A 15,133-nucleotide genomic window follows, 5' to 3' on the forward strand; every position below is an offset into this window, starting at 1 on the left:
CTTGGCTCACCTGGAAGGGTCTGACCCGCTTCCCAAGAGGGACAGTGACATGTTTCCACGCCGTGCTGTCAGTGCCCTGCATGTGCCAGGCCAGTCTGTGTGTCCCCAGGCCAGGATCCAGGATGCTGAGTGCCAGGAACCCTAGGAAAGGAAAAGGGGATGGGAGGGTAGTCCTGGCTCTGAGAGTGCGAGCCCAGCACGGCAGGGCCCAGTGCCAGCAGGGGGATCCAAGCAAGGTGGGGTGGGGCACTGCAGGGACCCCACTGGCCAACTCCTTGCAGCCCAAGGGCCAGGGTTGGCATCCAGCAGGGAGGGATGGGCTATGGGGCAAGTCTCCTTCAGGTTCTGGCTGTGGCTCCAGAATCACTTTGCCAGGGGCAATGGCAGGCGCCTCTTGGCCTAGGATAGGGAGTGTCCAAGGGCCTCCCCCAGAGTGCTGCCACCCAGGGGGATGGGCCGCTCTGTAGGGCTGAGTGCAGCAGGGCGGGGGCCAGTAGGCGCAGGTACCTTGAGGGTCACTGTGCAACCAGTAGTGCATCTCCAGAGAGCAGGCCAGGCCCGAGGAGCCCAGAGGAGGGGTGCGAGCCCTTGCCACGGACAGCATCTGGCCCGGAGCCAGCCCCACACCCAAGTAGTGCCCTAGAGAGAAAACACAGGCTGCAGCTGGGAAACGGCTCCCCTGATCCCACGACCCCCAGGCACCACCTGCCACCCCTTCCGCTAAGCAACGCCAGCCACGTCTTACCTCTTCTGCTGCCCCCAGGAGGGGCAGGGAGTGGGGCGTGTGCCCTGCAGGGGGAGGTGGAGGATTGGGGGGTCTCCCCTGCAGGATGGCTTGGGGACATGTATGGAAGTGGAGAGGTGGGGGAGCAGCAGTGGGGAGAGTCTCCTCAGTAGAGGGGCAGGCGTGGGGCGGTCTCCCGTGCGGGGGTCTTACCTGCAGAGGAGTTGGTGGTGTGGTCTGCCCGCGGCTCTGAGGCTGTGCTGCCGTTCTCCCTCACCCACTGCAGCTGGCCCACACTGATGTCCTTCCAGCCCCCAGCCCCAGCCTCAAAGGTTGATGCCCCTGGAACACACACAGATGTCACTAGCCTTGTTAGGGCCCTGCAGTGGCCGGACTGTGAAACCTCTCACCAGGTGGTGCCAAGAGCCTCAGCAGCTTGGCCTGAAGCCATGTGCTGCCCAGTCTGGGCCCGGAAGACCCCATGCCCATCAGCCGGACGGGCAGCAGCCGAGGCTCGTGGCTACACAAGGCAAGCGGAAGCTGTGGCTGGTCTGGCTGGGTAGGTGTCCTGGGCTTGTCTGATTCCCATGGGCTGCAGTTTCCTCTCCTCCAGCCACTATGCTTAGGGGAAACATGCCCTCTACTTACACATGGGCTCACTCACTTGCCCAGCGCTCGGCTCCCGGGCATGGCCAAAAGGCCTTCATGTGGTTCCACGTGAGGCCCAGAAGGCTTTCCAAAGGGCGGGGTATTGGAGCAGAGTATATTGCCGCATCTGCAAAGACTCTAGAACAATCGGGCCCAGGGCTGGGCTAGCAGGTGGAAGGTCAGGGCTTGGGAGTCCTGGCAGAGCAGCGGGTGCAGGGATCCAGGGCTGGGCTAGCAGCTGGCAGGTCAGGGCTCAGGGGCACTGGGAGAGTCATGGGTGCAGGGGCCCAGGGCTGGGCTAGCAGGTGGAAGGTCAGGGCTTGGGAGTCCTGGCAGAGCAGCAGGTGCAGGGATCCAGGGCTGGGCTAGCAGCTGGCAGGTCAGGGCTCAGGGGCACTGGGAGAGTCATGGGTGCAGGGGCCCAGGGCTGGGCTAGCAGGTGGAAGGTCAGGGCTTGGGAGTCCTGGCAGAGCAGCGGGTGCAGGGATCCAGGGCTGGGCTAGCAGCTGGCAGGTCAGGGCTCAGGGGCACTGGGAGAGTCATGGGTGCAGGGGCCCAGGGCTGGGCTAGCAGGTGGAAGGTCAGGGCTTGGGAGTCCTGGCAGAGCAGCGGGTGCAGGGATCCAGGGCTGGGCTAGCAGGTGGAAGGTCAGGGCTTGGGAGTCCTGGCAGAGCAGCAGGTGCAGGGATCCAGGGCTGGGCTAGCAGCTGGCAGGTCAGGGCTCAGGGGCACTGGGAGAGTCATGGGTGCAGGGGCCCAGGGCTGGGCTAGCAGGTGGAAGGTCAGGGCTTGGGAGTCCTGGCAGAGCAGCGGGTGCAGGGATCCAGGGCTGGGCTAGCAGGTGGAAGGTCAGGGCTTGGGAGTCCTGGCAGAGCAGCAGGTGCAGGGATCCAGGGCTGGGCTAGCAGCTGGCAGGTCAGGGCTCAGGGGCACTGGGAGAGTCATGGGTGCAGGGGCCCAGGGCTGGGCTAGCAGCTGGCAGGTCAGGGTTCGGGAGCACAGGGGCGATGTCTACACTACACTTCTTTTTTGAAAAAAGGTACACCCATTACGTTCCGCAATGTGCTTAGCTTTTCCCAATTGTGTTTTCGGAAGAGGCTTTTCCGAAATTTGGCCCATGTAAACTGGGCCAAATATTGGAAAAACGTCTTCTTTCGGAAAGAGCGCGTCTGCTCTTCCGCAAAAAATGTCGTCAGAGCGGGCGCGTTCCCTGGAAAAACTCGGTCGTGTAGCCATAGCCTGGGAGAGTCACGGGTGCAGGGATCCCAGGGCTGGGTGAGCAGCAGGGCAGCAGAGCAGGTCTGAGCGGTGTTGGCAAATCATCACATGCAGGGATCCCAGCACTCCGCTACCAGGGTCAGCAGGTGGCAGGTGCTGGGGCATTGGCGGAGCTGTGCGTCCAGCTCCTGCCCAATGCCTGCGCTGGCTGATGCTCTGTGCTGTGCCTCATTGCTGTCCCTCCCAACAGAGCTTCGTGCCATGCGCTGGGTGTCCGTTACCACAGGACGTCTCATCGGAGCCATCTTCACACGTGTCTGTAAAGTCGCAGGCCAGCTCTGGGCGGATGCACTTCTCATTGTCACAGGCAAACTCCTCCGGGGCGCAGGGAGTGGTGGGACCAGGGGAAGCAGGCCCAGGAGTAATGGTCAGATTGCCTGGAGAGGGCGAGAGTGGAGCAGGCCAGGGCCTTTGGCAGGGGCTGTGCTGGGCCATTTAGCCAAGGGGCCCCGTGCCCAGCTGCTTGCCTGCCTGCAAACACAGCCCCAGCAGGGGCACTGAAGACTCCCTGGCACTTTCCTTAACATAAGCTGCTTTGGAACCTGAACCAGAGCAGGAAGCTCTCTGGCTGCTCCCTGCTCAGAGTCAGGTCACTGCAAAAGAGGGATGGACTCTTCCCCCAGGGCTCCCAAACCCAGCCCTAGATGGTGCGTGCGCTGGGCACTGCCAGCTATAGAAGAGCCAGCATCACCTGACCAGCCAACATGGCCCAAACCACAGTGGCTCCTTGACCTCTGCTCAAGTCTTCCACATGTCAGCACAGCCCCCCAGCTTCTCCCCTGAGCCCCAACCCACAGCCCTGCAGCCCTCAGTGCCTCCCACACCTGGCTCGTCCCACCCTGCCTTGAAAGCTGCCCTGGTCAGGCTGTACCTGTAAGGCAGCTGCCCATGTGTGGAGGGGGTAGATCACAAGAGCTGAAGGAGGCATCTGGCTGTGTCGCTGGGACACTTGTCCGGTTTGTAACAAAGTTGACAGAGAGAATAAACATGCAGAGAGCCAGGAAGGGGCCAGGGCCAGTTGTGGATTAGTCACTGGGCTGCTCCCCCAGAAAGAATCTGCTGACGTGGCAGAAGCTTGGAACCCAAGCTGCTAGGCAAGCAGGGTAGGAGAAGCCCCAAGCTCTGACCCAGCATCAGTGCAGCAGTGCCAGGCAAGTACTTGGGTAGAGGAATCCCAACAGCTGCTCCCAGCCCTGTCCCCAGCAAAAGCCCTGGGCAGAGGAAGCCCCAGAACCTGAAGCCTGGTCCTCCACAGAAGCACAGAGGGTCAGGGGGAAAGCTCAGCACCCGGCTCTCCATTGTGGCACGGGACTGGTAGAATTCTCGCTCTCTGCTATGCTCTGTGGCACAGGGACAGAGGGCTGCAGCGGGGTGGGGTGGAGCAGAAAGAGGACTGACCTTGCCCTGCCTGTTGGGCCTGTGGCGCGGGGGTTATGGGTTAACATGCCAGACCAGCAGCTGGCAAAGAGTGAGCCAAAGGAACCTGTCTAGAGCCTCACCTGTAGCCTGGAGGCAGCCTGGAGACAGAACCAGGTCATCCAGGGCCACGCTGCCTTTGTGTCCCGCTCCGATCACAGCCTCAAGAAGGATCTGCAGGGACAGGAGGAGCAGGTAACACCAGGCAGCAGGCTCGCACCCAGACACCCAGAGGTCACCCCACAGCGTCCTAGCCAGGGTGACTGCCCAGCCTGCAGAAATCTGCGCTACAGAGTATGAAGGGTGGGTGTAGGTGGCTGTGGTGGGTCAGCGTATAGGGTGTTTATAGGGCGGCTGTGGTGGGTCAGCGTATAGGGTGTTTATAGGGCGGCTGTGGTGGGTCAGCGTATAGGGTGTTTATAGGGCGGCTGTGGTGGGTCAGCGTATAGGGTGTTTATAGGGCGGCTGTGGTGGGTCAGCATTTATGATTTGAGACACAGGGTCAGGCTGGTAGCATCCTTGGAGCCCAAGGGCCCCTTTGATCCTCAGCAAGGTTCTAGGCACTAGAACTAGGTACTAGGCAGGGAGGTGCCTGTTGCTGGCCCACCCGTCCCTGGGAAGGATCCCACTGGCAGTTGCAAGGGGATGCAGCATTCATGTCCTTCTGAGGGGCTAGCTTTGCACTTGACACTCCCTGGGAAGTGTTGGTCCTGACACCATGAGCTGGTCCCACTCTCAGGGTGGCACCGAGTTTGCTGCCCACCTGGAATCTCTCAGTCACACTGAAGTCCACTTTGTTCCTGAACCAGTAATCACCCCGGTCTGCAGCCCAGGTGTGCACGAGCCCCATGGTGCCGTTGGTTTGGTAGTAGATGTTGAGGCTGCTGGTGGCTGAGCCATAGAGGTAGGAGTAGAACACGAGCTGGACCCAGAACGAGAGTGAAATGAATGCCACGCTGTGCCAGCCCCCAGGAGCAGCGGGCCTCAGCCTAGCCTTGGCACACTCACCCAGCCCAGAGCGGAGGCTGGGCAGCTGAATACCGGCTGCAGCGTGCCTTGCAGCTCTGCATGGCTCTTCTCACCCAAAGAGCCCAGGAGATGCTGTTCAACCAACCCTCCCTAGCATGCCCTGATTGTCTGATGAAGAGCTCAGTGTCCCACCTGCCCCAGGACCGTGGGGTAGAGCTGGCGGCCCTCTTTGATTTAATCAAATCTAGAGCCCAGAAATGTTAAGCCTAATGATCTGCTGAGGTTTCCATAAAACAGCCCTTGTGCAACTCACCCACAGCCTTTCCCTCTGCTGCATGGCTTGAGCTGAGCCTCATGTATACTGCAATCCTCCAGCTACCCAGGGCCAACCCACAGCTTTGAAGGGCTGGTTTCTCTCCGCAGCAGCCCCAGAGGGTGAGGTGTGAGTGGGTGAAGAGGTACCCTGCCTGTAGGCCCTTGATGCTGTGTAGAAGCAACTCCCAAGGTGCCCCAGGCCAAGCGAAGGGAAAGCCGGCAGCACATTAGCTGGAGGTGACTTACAGAACAGGAGTTGGTCGTGGTTGCTTGGAAAGTTGGACTAATTAGTCTGGCTGCTCCACTGCTCAAGTCTGGTGGAGCGGTACTGACGTAGAGGAAAAACCCTGTGGGAGATCAGCAGCACACGTTCCGTAATGCCTACTACAGCCCCATGGGCTGCCTCTGCAGCCAGCCCCTGTGTTACTGGGAATGCCAAGGGGGAGGGATGTGCAGCCTAGTGGCTAAAGCACTGGCCTGAGATGGGCTCCAGGAGGACCCTGGGAAAGTCACTTCCTACTCTGTTGTCCAGCTTCCCCAGGTGTGGAATGGGGATAACAGCAGCCCCCACAGTGGATCTGATGACGCGAGTCAGGTATTGTTCGACCTGTCCTATACCTCTGCTCCCAGCAAATACTCGAGAGAAAACCCCCCTCTGGAGTGAGGCCCCTAGCGTGACGAGTGCCCAGACTCACGTAGCAGACATCTGCACGCGAGCCCCTTCCCTCCACGTTCGGTGTTTAATTTGACGATCTTCCCAGCACAGTGGCTTGGCCCACGCCCTTGTGGGGGACCCGCAGCCCAAGGTACCTGTCCTGCTGTTGGTGCTGTGGTCGCGGCTGGGCCTGCGGGCCCCAGGTGTGAGGTGCAGGCTGGAGTTCCTGAGCCAGCTTGGACCATTAGGCCCAGCGCTCCAGCCACACCAGTCCTCCTCGAAGGAGCAGACAGTGAATGACCCTAACCGGAGAAAGGAGGCAGCCGTGGGGGGAGGGCTTTGTAGAGCATGCCAGTGCTGGGGCTTCCCTCGGGGTGGGAATGAGGAGTGCAGTACCAGGCTCAGTCCCCTCAGCCTTGGCAGCCGAGAGAGCAGGGGCAGACCCCTCTTCTACCCACACCGGTGCCCGGGGCATTGGGCAGATTGCTGGTGGAAGGGCAGCCAACAAAGGGACAGCGGCTGCTTCAATCCAGGCTGTGCACTGCCCTCTCGAGAAGCCAGGCAGAGCTGGGCGTCTTAGGCCTGTAGCCCAGGGCCAGGCTCTGTGTGTGGGAAACAGCCCCTGGGAAGGTGGGAATACACTGGCCCTTCCCCAGCCAGCTGGACCCAGGCAGCGCTGCTGTTCCCAAGGCCTGGGCCGGGCCCAGCTCACACTACAGGGTGACACGTGGCAGCCTTTGGCCTGGCTCTGAGCTCTGGGGAGCCATTGAGGCACACACCCTAGGCTCAGCGCCCCCCAGCCATGGCGGCCGGTGCCCAGCGCCCTCCAGCCCTGGCGGCCGGTGCCCAGCGCCCTCCAGCCCTGGCGGCCGGTGCTCAGCGCCCTCCAGCCCTGGCGGCCGGTGCTCAGCGCCCTCCAGCCCTGGCGGCCGGTGCCCAGCGCCCTCCAGCCCTGGCGGCCGGTGCTCAGCGCCCTCCAGCCCTGGCGGCCGGTGCTCAGCGCCCTCCAGCCCTGGCGGCCGGTGCTCAGCGCCCTCCAGCCCTGGCGGCCGGTGCTCAGCGCCCTCTAGCCCTGGCGGCCGGTGCTCAGCACCCTCCAGCCCTGGCGGCCGGTGCTCAGCGCCCTCCAGCCCTGGCGGCCGGTGCTCAGCGCCTTCCAGCCCTGGCGGCCGGTACTCAGCGCCCTCCAGCCCTGGCGGCCGGTGCCCAGCGCCCTCCAGCCCTGGCGGCCGGTGCTCAGCACCCTCTAGCCCTGGCGGCCGGTGCCCAGCGCCCTCCAGCCCTGGCGGCCGGTGCTCAGCGCCCTCTAGCCCTGGCGGCCGGTGCCCAGCGCTCTGCAGCCCTGGCGGCCGGTGCCTAGCGCCCTCCAGCCCTGGCGGCCGGTGCCCAGCGCCCTCCAGCCCTGGCGTCCGGTGCTCAGCGCCCTCCAGCCCTGGCGGCCGGTGCTCATCGCCCTCCAGCCCTGGCGGCCGGTGCTCAGCGCCCTCCAGCCCTGGCGGCCGGTGCCCAGCGCCCTCCAGCCATGGCGGCCGGTGCTCAGCGCCCTCCAGCCCTGGCGGCCGGTGTCCAGCGCCCTCCAGCCCTGGTGGCCGGTGCCCAGCGCCCTCCAGCCCTGGCGGCTGGTGCTCAGCGCCCTCTAGCCCTGGCGGCCGGTGCTCAGCGCCCTCCAGCCCTGGCGGCCGGTGCTCAGCGCCCTCCAGCTCTGGCGGCCGGTGCTCAGCGCCCTCCAGCCATGGTGGCCGGTGCCCAGCGCCCTCCAGCCCTGGCGGCCGGTGCCCAGCGCCCTCCAGCCCTGGCGGCCGGTGCCCAGCGCCCTCCAGCCATGGCGGCCAGTGCTCAGCGTCCTCCAGCCCTGGCGGCTGGTGCTCAGCGCCCTCCAGACCTGGCGGCCGGTGCCCAGCGCCCTCCAGCCCTGGCGGCCGGTGCCCAGCGCCCTCCAGCCATGGCGGCCGGTGCTCAGCGTCCTCCAGCCCTGGCGGCCGGTGCTCAGCGCCCTCCAGACCTGGCGGCCGGTGCTCAGCGCCCTGCAGCCCTGGCGGCCGGTGCTCAGCGCCCTCTAGCCCTGGCGGCTGGTGCTCAGCGCCCTCCAGCCCTGGCGGCCGGTGCCCAGCGCCCTCCAGCCCTGGCGGCCGGTGCTCAGCGCCCTCCAGCCCTGGCGGCCTGTGCTCAGCGCCCTCCAGCCCTGGCGGCCGGTGCTCTCTGGCCCAGGAACACTCACTGCAGGCTGGGGTGGACTCATCTGACAGATCCCCACAGTCATCGGTGCCATCACACAGCTGCTCCAGGTGCACGCAGGATCCACGGTTGCATCGCCACTTGTCTGGGCCGCATGGCAAGTTTAGGGGTGCTGAGTGTGGGTAGGAAAGAGTTAATTCTCGGGGGGGGAGGGGCTGGTAGTCTGTGAGGCCTGCCAGGGAATTGAGGGGGTAGGAGGCTGTGAGGGCTTTGGAGAGCTGAGGCAGCTGGACCCAGGAGAGGGCTGGGGGTTGTAGGTGGCCTGGGCACTGTCCAAGTGCAGCCTAGCAAGCAAGGGCACCACCTGCCCCAGCAAGAGCCCTGCCGAGGGCTTTGTCTGCCCCAGCTGATTGAGAGGAGTAGGGGTGCCTACAGGAATAAGGGAGGTGCCTGGGGTGGCACAGCCAGACTCAATGCCCTGGGCAGGCGAAGGCGGGTGCTAGAAGGGTGATGCTGCCTTACGTGGCAAACCGCAGCTCCTGAACTCCACATCATCCAGCTGCCAAGAGCTCTGCTGCGAGGAGAAGGTGATCTGCCACGAGAAGGGAAAACCATATGGGCACCGCCGGGCACTGGCAAGACGTGGGCATGGCTCGCCTGGCCTGACCCCTGGGAGCTGCTGGGCTCCTTCCGCTCCCTCTCTGGGGGTATGTCTACACTACCCTCCTAGTTCGAACTAGGAGGGTAATGTATGCATACCGCACTTGCTAATGAAGCCCGGGATTTGAATTTCCCGGGCTTCATTAGCATAAGCGGGGAGCCGCCATTTTTAAATCCCCGCTGCTTCGAACCCCGTGTAGCGCGGCTACACGGGGCTCGAACTAGGTAGTTCGGACTAGGGTGCCTATTCCGAACTACCGGTACTCCTCGTTTCACGAGGAGTAACGGTAGTTCGGAATAGGACCCTAGTCCGAACTACCTAGTTCGAGCCCCGTGTAGCCGCGCTACACGGGGTTCGAAGCAGCGGGGATTTAAAAATGGCGGCTCCCCGCTTATGCTAATGAAGCCCGGGAAATTCAAATCCCGGGCTTCATTAGCAAGTGCGGTATGCATACATTACCCCGCTAGTTCGAACTAGCGGGGTAGTGTAGACATACCCTGAGAGTGCAGGGAGAGCCCTCTGCCTGCTCTTCCCCCCACACGAGGAGCAATCAGCCTCCCCCAGCCATGGCTGCCATGAGCCCTCCAGCAGGAGTTGCAGAGTTTGCAGTTGCTGGGCCTGTCCCCTTCTTGTTCAGGCCCTTCACACACTGAGCACTAGCCTGTCACATGTGGACTGTCTAGAGCCCATCGGGGTGCTGACCACGTCCTATGCTAGTGCTATGGGCCACTGTTGACCCTGTGCCCTGACCTCCAGAGCCATGGGCCACCTGTAACCTGTGTCTGGGCCACCACATGCCAGAGCTGCAATCTCTAGCCAACCCTTTCCCTGCCTTTGCAACTCCATGCTTCCCCGGGAGGCAGGCATGGGGCTGCCCCACAGGCCAGTGTCCCACGCCCCACTCGTGATTAGCTGGCGGGGTGCATGTGCTGCCAGTGGGCACAGAGCAGGCTACTGCTTGGTTTCTCACCTGGAACTCCCCCTGCACCCGGCCTGTGTATGCCACCAGCTCCTGCCAGGCAGAGATGCTGCTCTCAGGGTTCTGCCACAGCATTATGGTCTCCTTGTCAGACATCAGCTCCACCCACAGAGCAGGCTGCACTGTCTTGTTAAGCCCTATGAGGAAGCCAGGATTCTTGATCACATGGTCGCTCCATCAGCCTGGGCACCCCAGTGTGACCTGCCCATCTATGTCACCAAAAGCACCAGCCAGCACCGGGTGCCTCCCTCAAGCCCTCTCCACAGCAGCATGGAACACTGTTTTGGCTAACAGAGTCTGGGCAACTGAGAACCAGGACTGCTGGGTTCTGTCAGGTTCTGCTTTAATCCCCCGAGAAGAACCCAGTCATGAAGGGCTAGCAGCTGGAAGGGTCTTTCTGTGCCCAGTGGCCTTCTTGAGACTCAGCTAGAGCACTGGCTCTGCCACTGACTCATTAGATGATGCTGGGAAAATCCCTTACTCCTCTATGCCCCAATTTCCCCAGTGGTAAGGTGGGGGTTATATTATCCCCCACATCAGAGGGAGACTGTGAGGGTTCAGAAGTGCCTGTAAAATACTTACAGACTCTTGGAAAGAAATGGGCAATGGCAAAGGAAAAGGAAATGGGCCCCTTTACAAGTAATACCACTGGTATCTGGTGTCCAATAGCTGCTAAAACATGGACAATCCAGTCCATCCAAGAAACATAAGAGCTGCCAGACCCGATCAGAGCAGGGGCCCATCAAGCCAAGATCCTGTCTCCAGAAGTGCCCTGTACCAGCTGCTTTGGCGAGACATGCACCCCTCTGTACACCAGACAGTAGAGCACCAATGTACTGGGAGCAGTCCCACCCCGTCAGTCAGCTTGCAAGCTGATCCCAGCCTACACCTGCAATAGCTACCCTACCGCCTCCAGTGCTCCCTTAAACCTGGTACAGATCTTGTCCCTGTGCTTGTGCTGCGATAGGAGAGGCTGGGTCTGTCCCCCTGCAGTGCTACCCTGTTGTATCATTTGGCGCAGGCTGAACTTTACCTGTTCCCCATAGGTGGTACCAAGCTCGGATCTCACAAGTGGCTGCTGCTTGTCGCATCACAGGGGACCTTAGCCTAGCGAAAGCAGCAAATACGCTTCTGCGTATTTCTGCAGCCATGTACCAGCCTGGGGAGAGCAAACACAGGGAGGGTCATTCCCACGCAAGGGCAGAGCAGACACATTTCTTTCTCCGATCCACTTCCCCTCATGTCCGTGGGACACAGACCCATAGCAAGTGGCACTTTGCTCCCCATCATGTGTGTTCTTACCAGGAGCCTCTCCTACAGTATGTGAAACCTGGACTGCAGTTCTTAGTCTCTAGCTCAGCGCAACAGGAGAAATCCCTCTTCACCCCCTCCCCTCCCAGTATCATATATATATAGTAGCCCAGTGTCTGAGTCTGTAATGCTGAAATGCTGACTGTTCCCTCTGGGAGGCGTTGTTGCCTGAAATGCTGTCTGTTCCCTCTGGGGGGAGCTGTTGCCTGAAATGCTGGCTGTTCCCTCTGGGGGGAGCTGTTGCCTGAAATGCTGGCTGTTCCCTCTGGGAGGCGTTGTTGCCTGAAATGCTGGCTGTTCCCTCTGGGGGGAGCTGTTGCCTGAAATGCTGGCTGTTCCCTCTGGGAGGCGTTGTTGCCTGAAATGCTGGCTGTTCCCTCTGGGAGGCGTTGTTGCCTGAAATGCTGGCTGTTCCCTCTGGGGGGAGCTGTTGCCTGAAATGCTGGCTGTTGCCTCTGGGAGGCATTGTTGCCTGAAATGCTGGCTGTTCCCTCTGGGGGGAGCTGTTGCCTGAAATGCTGACTGTTCCCTCTGGGTGGCCTGTGTTGCAAGGGGAGTGTGGGGCCCAATCGGCTGCTTGCTCCCCTGTGGCGGCCCGGCTGAGCAACGCAGAAGTCAGCCGAGCGCCACGGCGGGAGGGGAAGGGGGGTGGGGCAGTGATGTGCGGCGTAACAGCAGCTCCAGGCCCCGCCCCCGGCCATGAATGGCACCACCCCACCCCCATTTGCCTCCTGCCATGGCGCTCGGCTGACTTCTGTGCCGCTCAGCCAGGCTGCCGCGGGGGAGCAAGTGGCACAAGCGGCCGTTTGGGCTCCCCATGCAGCACGGGGAGTGTGGAGCCCAAAAGGCCATGTGGACTGTGTGGTCCCCCGAGTGAGAGGCAGAGGGGGAGGAGAGCTGAGGGGAGTGGGGAGGCAGTAGGAGGAGGAGAGAGAGAGAGGGAGACGGAGCGAGAGACCGGAGGCTCAGGGGAGAAGACCGACGTGGAGGAGAGACCTGAAAATCCCGTCTTATGACGGGCTAATTGGCTCATATTTCAAATAGCAGCCGCAAAACCCTTCTGATTCCTGTAAAGCATTTGCCTCTGTTTATTTCAGTGCATGATTCCATAGACACTTGAGAACTGAGTCTTTATTACCAGTGCAAGAGTCTTCTACTCTAGGGTTCATGGCACTTGGAGCAGCTTCCTTCAACCTTTCTCCTCTACCTCTCCACTGCTGCCAGCACCTTGCACAGGCCTTCTAACCCCTGACTTCCTCCATCATGCCTCATCCTTGCGTCAGGCCTTGAAATGTGCCCCTCAGGAATGCAGCTGTGGAGGGTGTCAGAGACAGGACTGCATCCCAGGCCTTGATGTTTACACTACAATTTTATAGCCCCTCAAGCCCAAGTCAGTGGTCACTGGCCTAATGCGAGTGTCTACACAGCAATTCTCTTATTTTGAAATAAATTCAAAATAACAGATGGCTTATTCCAACTTCTGTAAACTTTATTCCACAAGGAATAATGCCTATTCTGAAATAGCTTTTTCAAAATAGCAATAGTGTGGATGTTCCACTGCTACTATTTCGAAATAGCTCCTCCCCAAAGCAATTCAAAGTAATTACTCCCCAGTGCCTCCTGGGGCTATAAATCAAAGTAGCACATCCACATTAGGGAAGCCTGCCTTGGACTAATTTTCAGGTTTTCCTGTAGTGTAGACGTGCTATTTCAAAATAAGCTATTCCAGAAGAAATGCTCCGACATTGTCTACACAGCAGGGCTAAACCCGAAATAAGGTATGCAACTTGAGATACGTCAATTGTGTAGTTTAAGTCAAAATAGCTTATTTCAGCTTTTGGTGCTGTCTACACAGCAGGAAATCCAAGAACGAGCATTCTTCCTCCGACTTCCCTTACTCCTTGTAAAATGAGGGTTAGAGGAATCAGAGTAAGAAGTCCATCAGCTTGACATTATTTTAATATTATTTCAAAATAACTGCTTGTAGTGTAGACATGGACTATTTTGTTTTGCAATAACATCAATTATTCCAAAATAACTGCTGTGTAGACGTACCCTATCTAGGGAAGTGATTATTCCCCTTTATTCGGCACTGGTGAGGTCACATCTAGAGTACTGCATCCCATTCTGGGAGTGACCTCATTATAGAAAGGATGTGGATGCATTGGATCCAGCGGAAGGCAATGAAAATAATTAGGTGGTTGGGGAACATGACTTATGAGCAGAGGCTGAGGGATTTGGGCTTATTTAGTCTGCAGAAGAGACGAGTGAGGGGGGATTTGAGAGCAGCTTTCAACTGCCTGAAGTGGAGTTCCAAAGATGGAACTAGGCTGTTCGCACAACGAGGAACAATGGTCTCAAGCTGCTAGGCTGGATATTAGGAAAACTCTTTCCCATGGAGGGTGGTAAAGCACCGGGCTGGGTTCCCTAGGGAGGTGGTGAAATCTCCATCCCTAGAGGTTTTAAGTCCCAGCTCGACAAAGTCCTGGTTGGGATAATTTAGTTGGGCTTGGTCTTGCTTTGGGCAGGGGGCTGGATAAGATGACTCAAGTTTCACTATATAAATTGGGGTCCCAAAGGAAGTTCTTTAGCCCCTAATTCCAGGGCACAATCCAAGGTCAGAGCTGCCAGACCTCAGTGCAGTCGCTGGAGCCCCAAACAACCTCATCCTTCCTGGCCTCCAGGAAAAGTTCACCTGCCTTAGTGGGAGGGCTGAGCATTGTGTAGCATGTTTGTTCTGTTTTGGTGGCTGTTATCAAATCGCAAGGCCCTTGCACAGCTGAAAGGCCCTGCACACCTGCAGATTATGTCCTGAGCCCTAGGAACCGGGTATGGTGGGAATGCCTACCCAACCAATGAACGGCTTGGGGGAGTGGGCTGGGGCACTCCTGCTGCCATGGTGAAGCAGAATGCAGCAAGCTGGGAGAGGGGGGATAGAGTGGAACAGGCTGCCAGGTAAGCTAAGCACGTGGGCAGCCACCAAGGAGAAATTCAGGTGCTGCCAAGCACCCACAGCCTCCCACAACCTGCAGCATGTGTTTCTATGGGTAGTGCACAGCCACACATAAGTAGATGCACATAACAAAATGTATTTCACTCATCTATGAAACATTTTTAGAGGGAACACTGGTGCCTACATTAACCAGGATATGGCCTGAGCCACAGAATCGTAAAGATCTCTGCCCTAGAGGTGTGGTGCAGATAATACCATGGCTTTTTTGCATTTATAATCCCTACCTGAAAGTGACAAGGCAAAAGAATGCCTAAAAGCCCCATGTGCCGATCACAGATGGATCTGTTCTGAATATAACAGTGCACCATACCCCAAAGGGTAAACATAACTTATATTTTGTATAGGTATTGTCCTATCACAACCCACCCTCCCTTGGCGGGCAGGGGGTGAGAGAGTTGTGATACGACAGAACCTGCAGGAAGTTTAACTGTGAGGTGAAGTGTGGGGGTGAGGGGGGCACTCAGGGTACAGGGCTGGAGATGTGGGAGCAGTGCAGGAGTCAGGGCTAGAGTTTATGAGGGGCTCAGGGCAGAGGGTTGAGGTGAGGGGGGGCTAAGGGGGCTGGGTGTGGGGGGGGCTCAGGGCAGGGAGTTGGGAGCTGGGGTGGGTCTGTGTAGGGTGTATGTGGGTTGGGAGGTTCAGGGCTGGGGCAGCTCATTGTTGACCCTGCCCTGCACTTCTCCTGTTCTTAGCCAAATGGGAGCTGTGGAGCTGTATTATTAGGCACTGGAAGGGATTTAACGGAGGGCAGGGTGCTGCAGCATCCCCCAGGATCCTAGCCTGTGGTCTTGGCTAGGGATGTAAGTGACTAGTCGAATAGACTTATCAGGTAGTCGAGTCACTACTCAACTAGTCACTTTTCCCCTCCTGCCCCCCGCCTCTGTATCAGCACTGTCTCCATAAGGAAGCAGAGGTGCAGCAGAGGAAATGGTGCAAGTGGGGACTTGAGCAGTCCCCGCTTATGCTGGTCCCAGTGCTGTGTGTCAGCC

At 59.5% G+C, this 15,133-nt stretch overlaps 1 protein-coding gene across 4 annotated transcripts in view; it reads right to left on the reverse strand.

The window, feature by feature from the left end:
- Nucleotides 1–15,133, reverse strand: part of MAMDC4 (MAM domain containing 4) — a 48,083-nt gene that overhangs the window by 20,098 nt on the left and 12,852 nt on the right. For all 4 annotated transcript variants that reach the window (XM_075905725.1, XM_075905727.1, XM_075905726.1 and 1 more), the window contains 12 exons: nucleotides 10,854–10,979; nucleotides 9,812–9,957; nucleotides 8,703–8,772; nucleotides 8,224–8,352; nucleotides 6,161–6,307; nucleotides 5,597–5,697; nucleotides 4,830–4,988; nucleotides 4,150–4,240; nucleotides 2,872–3,027; nucleotides 938–1,066; nucleotides 508–639; nucleotides 11–141 (listed from right to left, as the gene is read on the reverse strand). In XM_075905725.1, coding sequence (XP_075761840.1) covers nucleotides 11–141; nucleotides 508–639; nucleotides 938–1,066; nucleotides 2,872–3,027; nucleotides 4,150–4,240; nucleotides 4,830–4,988; nucleotides 5,597–5,697; nucleotides 6,161–6,307; nucleotides 8,224–8,352; nucleotides 8,703–8,772; nucleotides 9,812–9,957; nucleotides 10,854–10,979 — 1,517 coding nt within the window. The remainder of the gene's footprint in view (nucleotides 1–10; nucleotides 142–507; nucleotides 640–937; nucleotides 1,067–2,871; nucleotides 3,028–4,149; nucleotides 4,241–4,829; nucleotides 4,989–5,596; nucleotides 5,698–6,160; nucleotides 6,308–8,223; nucleotides 8,353–8,702; nucleotides 8,773–9,811; nucleotides 9,958–10,853; nucleotides 10,980–15,133) is intronic.

This window comes from Pelodiscus sinensis, chromosome 22 (genome assembly GCF_049634645.1).
Source record: "Pelodiscus sinensis isolate JC-2024 chromosome 22, ASM4963464v1, whole genome shotgun sequence".
In the NCBI taxonomy this organism is placed as follows: Eukaryota; Metazoa; Chordata; order Testudines; family Trionychidae; genus Pelodiscus; species Pelodiscus sinensis.